The 7,266-nt window shown below is 34.7% G+C and overlaps 1 protein-coding gene across 1 annotated transcript in view; it reads right to left on the bottom strand.

The window, feature by feature from the left end:
* CADM2 (cell adhesion molecule 2) overlaps positions 1–7,266 on the bottom strand; it is a 309,124-nt gene that overhangs the window by 131,515 nt on the left and 170,343 nt on the right. Inside the window, exon 5 of the mRNA XM_034656944.1 lies at positions 3,577–3,747. Within this exon, the coding sequence (XP_034512835.1) occupies positions 3,577–3,747 (171 nt within the window). The remainder of the gene's footprint in view (positions 1–3,576; positions 3,748–7,266) is intronic.

The following is a 7,266-nucleotide window of genomic DNA, read 5'->3' as shown; positions in this document are numbered from 1 at the left end:
TATTCCTCCATTTGGGCCAATTTTTGTGGTTATTCACGATGGGACCGTTGTAAAACACTGCGGAAATCTTAAATTTATGTTCCATAAACTCTAGACTAATCACCTTCTTCCTTTTCCAATTCTTTCTATTTCCCCCCACTTACATCCATGGAAATTTCCACATCATGCATATTGCACATGTGTGTCTATGCAGAGCCATGAAGGCCACCTCCAGTTTGCTCAATTTGCCCTAATTTTAATGCAAACTGTTGCTGAATGCCCACTCTCCACTCCATGTTTCATCTCTGGGGAATGTTCTGCCATCCCTAAAGGAACATTCAGCATTATCATCGGTTAGTTTTAATTACCTTCACATACTTGAATGGCGGTATGCTAGATGCTAAAAGAAATAATTTAAATAGATATGGTCTCTGCCTTCTAGCCACTTCCATATTAAACCATGATAAAATGAGTTGCTATTTTTAATTGGATAGCAAGTGGAACATTTCTCATGTAAAACTTCTTAAAAAAAATGAAGCAATTCAATTGCCTTCCTCCATGAAGTTCGCTTAATAATGCACACTGAAATATAGTGAACAGCAAAAATGCCCAGAAAGTGTATACATAATTGCTCCATTTTAATTTTAGACCCCAAGAAAGTTAAAAATGACTGGCTGCTAACAATTGGCATCTGACAGCTAAACTGAAATATTCTCGACAAATGTAAACAATTCTCTAGAATCTAAAAAAGAATCAGCTAGAGCCGCCTGGCGACTATGGGGTGGAAGAAGGCAAAGGCAAGTCTATTCCATGTCCAGGTCTGAAACACGACAGAGACCAGGACACTCAGCAACCACAAAAATTTAGCATGATTAACTGCCGCATCTTTATAATAGCGAATCTAATTCTACTTTAATGTTTTTGCTTCCTCGGTAAAAGTTACCAACATACACATGCTTGATTTGTCCTCAGTACTGACAGCATTCAATCTAGAATTCTCTTTAGAATATCCAGGACAAACCCAAATCCTGAAACAAGGCTCTTCAAACTCTTTCTTGCCAGTACCTAGAGAGTCATCTGGTTTGCCTCTTCTTTACCATAGCAAACTAAAATATCGGATTTTGCTTGACTGTTGGTGGGTTTCTGGTGATTAGTCTTTTGCTGGTGACCTTTAATATTTTTATGCCTTAATTTTTATTCTTTTATTATATGTTGAAAATTGCAGTTAAATTAGTAATTAAATATTATTGTTAAATCTTTCTTCATTTTATATATAAGTGAAAAAAAGTTCAAGTCAAATGCTGATAACCTGGGTCCTCTCAACATATCAAATTATACAATTTTCCACATTTTGAAAGACATGTTGATAAAATCAGAAAAAACAGGAAAGGGAAGGTGCTATAGGCTGAATGTCTGTGTCTCTCTAAAATTTGTGTGTTAAAGCCTAATTCCCAATGTGATGTATTAACAGGTGGGGCTATTGGAAGTTTATAACTAGGATTAGTAATCTTACAAAAGAGACCCTGGAGAGCCCCTTAACCCTTTCTGCCATGTGCAGACACAGAAAGGAGATAGCCATCTACGAACCAGGATGAAGTCCCTTACCTGCTCTTTGATCTTGGACATTCCAGAAACTAGAACTGTGAAAAATAAACTTCTTTGGTTTATAAGCCACCCAGGCTATGGGTATTTTTGTTACAGCAGCTTTGAACTAACTAAGGCAAGTGGCATTCATTGAAAGTTCATTAAATGCCATAAATGAAATTGTCTAGTTTGATCCTTGTAGAAATGAATTATCTAATTTATAAATAAAGCTCAAACAGTTTCAGTAATTGTCCCAAGGTGTCACTGCAGGTAAATGTTGAAATTTGAAGATAATCTCAGTTTGGCCTCTAAAATATGCTTGCTGTGGAATTTGTTTCAATGAAAACAAGAGGAAAATTAATGAAACCAAATATAATTGAAAGTATTTAAAATATGATAATAATTTCAATTATTATTAAACTAAGAATAATTAAAACACAATGAGCAATAATTAAAAATCATAATCAGGTTGACATTTCTCTATCAAAGAGTGAAAAAAAAATCTGGTCCCCGTGGCATATTTCTGATCTTCCCTCATAATTACTCTCCAGTTATCCCTCTACTCTATTTTTTATTTAAATATATGTATAATATAAATATAATAAATCTTTATCATAATACACATGTATATACATATATGTTATATACTAACACATACACACTTTCCTTGAACTCCACTCCTATTTCTCAAATTCTACTCCTTATCACCTCCAATTTTTTTTTCCCATAGCACTTAATACACAGCATGCTATACATTGTTTTTATTTTTTATTTTTTGCTTTTCTGTCATTCTTACCAAGAATGGATACTGTTAGAAAACTGGAGTTTGTTGCTAGTGGTGGTGATGGTAATTTTGACACATGAAGACAATCTTAATTTGTTTTGTTAATGTTATCTTTTTGTTCACTTATGTAACCCCAGTGCCTAAAATAATGCCTGTTTCATAGTTGGCACTCAATAAGTTCTTGTTGAATAAAGAAATAAAAAAAAAAAAACAAAGTGAGGATTTTAAAAGACTGGTACTTAGATTTAACATTTTAGGATTTAATGTAATGTTACATCACACAAATTCTAAACTCAAACTATAACTTAATCACAAACAAAAACTTTCCAATATTAAAAAAAAATGAAGTAATACAACACAGAAATGCAATCCCCTGGGCTCTACTTTTTTCAATTTTATCTTATGTATTTCAGTTGATTCATTTTCATGTGGATAAATATTTCCAGACCACCTGTTATATTTCAGGGCCTTGTTAACTAATAAAACATCATGATTAAAGTCTACCATTTGCTAGTTGTGTGAACTTGGCCAAATGACTCAACCACTATAACCTTCGGTGTCTTCATCCATAAACTAATTAAATAGGGTAACTACTCATCAGATTTTTATGCTGATGCCCTAACATGAGACATGAGATGAAATAATGCCAGCGAAGCCTTTAGCACTGACCCTGGACCACTGGAGTCATCCAATTAATGTTGTTCCTATCACTTGTCAGTAATGATGAAGTCAATGAAGAAAACATAATGGATTTGCCCATGCATTTATAAAGACTTAGAATATCTCATATAGAAGTTAAAAATTGTCTAATTTTAAATGCACAGATAGGACAACATATTTATGTATAACAAAGTTAATTTTGTACAATAAGGTCCATCAAGGCCCTCTCAGATTCCCCACCCTCATTGACTCTGCCAAAATAACTACTCTTCGTACCCCACCCACAGGCATACACATGCATCAAGTCACCAGCTGGAACATAATTAGAAGCTTTAACCTTTAATAAGGATATTTCCTTTATTTCACTTCTTTGTCAAGAGTGATATTCGGGCAAGGACTACCTTCCTCTGAATGTGATTAATACCAGTGAGAGTAGTTGTACTTCACTTTGCTGAAGATTTTGCTGCACACATGCAGTAGTACTTCAGGATAGTGTGAAATGATTTTAAATGTAGATGAAGAGATTTGCTTCTGCTGAGATAAATAGGAAGGGAGTAGCATTTACTTACAGTGTATTTCTAGCACCTGCATGGCCACCTGAGGGGTGGCATTGAGAGATTCATGGTCTACTCTGCAAATCACAGCCACGCCATCGTCGCTCCGGTCCACTCGGAAATCCAGTGTGCTGCTGACGGTGAATGTCTTGCGATTTGCATCCTCTTCTTTTAAATATTTTACATCTGAAAATAAAACGCAAGTTTTTAAAATTCTGTGACATTAGCTTTCAAAATGTAACAGATTCCATTTACTTGAGACACAACTGGAAGCAACATCTCCTTCTCTTTTTCAATTTTTAAAAAAGCAAATATTTGTTAATTTACCATTTATTCCATTTCAGTTTGAGCAAATAAAAATACAACTACTTTGGAAATAAAATTTAAAAGGTAACTACATAAATAAAATAAAAGGGTGGGACACAGAACTATATTCTTTCCGTGCCAGTTTTTTTGTTTTTTTTTAATACTCCATTTGAGAAATCAGGCCATTTTACAATATTAATCTCCTTTCTTTAGATTTAAGTTTTACATATAGATAATCTTAATTCTCTGAGCCTCAAGTAGAGTTGGGAAGGCCAAATTCACAACAGCTGGTTATGCCTAAAAAAAAGTACAATGTATTTGAGCTATGATTTCAATATGAATAATGTGAGATGACAATAATTGCTAGAGAATACCTACAATGAGAAGATGTCATCTTTTATAAAGAAAAGGAAGAGGGCATGGATGCAAAATCTCAACAAAATACTAGCAAATTGAATCCAACAATACATTAAAAGAATCATTTACCACAATCGAGTAGGATTTATTACTGGGCTGCAAGCGTGGTTCAATATTTACAAATCAACGAAGGTGATACACCACGTTAATAAAAGAAAGGATAAGAATCATATGACCCTATCAACAGATGCAGAAAAAGCATGTGACAAAGTATAGCATCCATACTTGATAAATCACTCAACAAAGTAGGGATAGAGGGAAGATGCCTCAACATCATAAAACATATAAAAAAGACAGTCAATCTAATCCTCATGAGGACAAACAGAGCTTTTCCTCTACAGTCAAGAACAAGACAGAGATGTCCACTCTCCCCACTGTTATTTGACATAGTTCTGGAAGTCCTAGCTTCAGCAACCAGACAACAAAAGAAATAAAAGGCATCCAACTAGGCAAGGAAGAAGTCCAAGTTTCACTATTCACAGGTAACATGATACTCTATGTAGAAAACCCGAAAGATTCCACTAAAAAATTGCTAGAACTGATACATGAATTCAGTAACAACGTAGGATACAAAATCAAAGTACAGAAATCTGTGGCATTTCTATACATCAATAATGAAGCAGCAGAAAGAAAAATCAAGGAAATGATCCCATTTATAATTGAAATAAACCAAAAGAATAGGAAATAATAGGAACTGGAAGAATAAATATTGTTAAAAGCAATCTAGAACATTTAATGCAATCCTTATCTAAATACCAACAGTGTTTTTCACAGAGATAGAACAAACAGTCCTAAAATGTGTAAGGAACCACAAAAGACCCCAAATAACAAATGCAATCTTGAAAAAGAAAACCAAAGCTGGAGGCATCACAGCTCCAGTTTCAAGCTATATTACAAAACTATAGTCATTGAGACAGTACTGGCACAAAAGCAGACAAATTGATCAATAGAACAGAATAGAAAACCCAGAAATGGACCCACAACTACATATAATCTTTGAAAAAAAGGAAAGAATATCTATGGAGAAAAAAAAGTCCCTTCAACAAATGATGTTGGGAAAACTGGACTGCACAACATGTAGAAGAATGATACTGGACCACTTTCTTACACCATACACAAAAATAAATTCAAAATGGATGAAAGACCTAAATGTGAGACAGGAAAACATCAAAACCCTAGAGGAAACACAGGCAGTAAATTCTTTGACCTCAGCCATAACAACTTCTTACTAGACATATTGCCAGAAGCAAGGGAAACAAAAGCAAAAATGAACCATTGGGAGTTCATCAAGATAAAAAGCTTTTGCACAGCAAAGGAAACAATCAACAAAACTAAAAGGCAGCCCATGGAATAGGAGAAGATATTTACAAATGACATATCTGATAAAGGGTTAGTATCCAAAATGTATAAGGAATGTATCGAACTCAACACCCAAAAAACAAATAATTCAGTTAAGAAATGAACAGAAGACATGCATAGACACTTTTCCAAAGAAGACATCCAAATGGCTAATAGAGACATAAAAAGATGCTCAACACCACTCATCATCAGGGAAATACAATCAAAACCACAATGAAATACCACCTCACACCTGTCAGAATGGCTAAAATTAACAACACAGGAAAAAACGGATGTTGGTGAGGATGCGGAAATAGGGGAACCCTCTACACTGCTGGTGGGAAAGCAAACTGGTGCAGCCACTCTGGAAAATAGTAAGGACGTTCCTCAAAAAGTTAAAAATAGAACTACCCTATGACCCAGCAATTGCACTACCAGGTATTTACCCAAAGGATAAAAAATTCTGATTTGAATGGACACATGCACCCCGACGTTTATAGCAGCACTATAAACAATAGCCAAATTATGGAACTAGCCCAAATATCCATCGAATGATGAATGGATAAAGAAAATGTGGAATATTATCTAGTCATCAAAAATAATGAAATTTTGCTATTTGCAATGATGTGGATGGAGCTAGAGTGTATTATGCTAAGTGAAATAAGTTAGAGAAAGACAAATACCATATGATTTCACTCATGTGGGATTCAAGAAACAAAACAGATGAACATAGGGGGAAAAAAGAGAGAAGCAAACCATAAAACAGACTCATAAATACAGAGAACAAACTGAGGGTTGCTGGAGGGGAAGTGGGCAGGGGAAAGAGTTGAATGGGTGATGGATATTAAAAATGGTACTTGTTGCGCTGAGCACTGGGTGTTTTATGTTAGCGATGAATCACTAAATTCTACTCCTGAAAGTAATATTACACTATATGTTAACTAACTGGAATTTAAATAAAAACTTGACACACACAAAAAAAGAGAAAGATTTTACTTGGAAAAAAAGGGAAGAGGACAGTCATCTGAATAATTTGAATATTTAAAAATATATATTTGCAGAAATTTACATTGCGATAAATGTTCTTCACTTGGCTGAAGAATTTATTTCAGCATGAATGAAATAAATCTTGAGGAATACTTTTCTCAAGACGTGTATTCATTTTTTTTAAAGATTTTATTTATTTATTTGACAGAGAGAGAGAGCCAGCGAGAGAGGGAACACAAGCAGGGNAAAGACGTGTATTCATTTTTTTTAAAGATTTTATTTATTTATTTGACAGAGAGAGACAGCCAGCGAGAGAGGGAACACAAGCAGGGGGAGTGGGAGAGGAAGAAGCAGGCTCCCAGTGGATGAGCCTGATGTGGGGCTCAATCCCAGAAAGCCGGGATCATGCCCTGAGCCCAAGGCAGATGCTTGAGGACTGCACCACCCACGTTCCCCTCATTTATTGATGTTTAAACTTACTGTGCATGATTAGAATTCATTGTTAAATGGTACACTCAGGGATTATTTGTTCTTTATGGAAAAGAGATTTAATAATATTTTCATTTAATTTAAAATATCTTAAGTCTAAAGTAGCTGATAAGAAGAGGGTAATTTTAAAGGATTAGAAATCAAATTGGGGGCGCCTGGGTGGCACAG

This window comes from Ailuropoda melanoleuca, chromosome 1 (genome assembly GCF_002007445.2).
Source record: "Ailuropoda melanoleuca isolate Jingjing chromosome 1, ASM200744v2, whole genome shotgun sequence".
In the NCBI taxonomy this organism is placed as follows: domain Eukaryota; kingdom Metazoa; phylum Chordata; class Mammalia; order Carnivora; family Ursidae; genus Ailuropoda; species Ailuropoda melanoleuca.
This window is presented reverse-complemented; position numbering and strand designations above follow the sequence as displayed.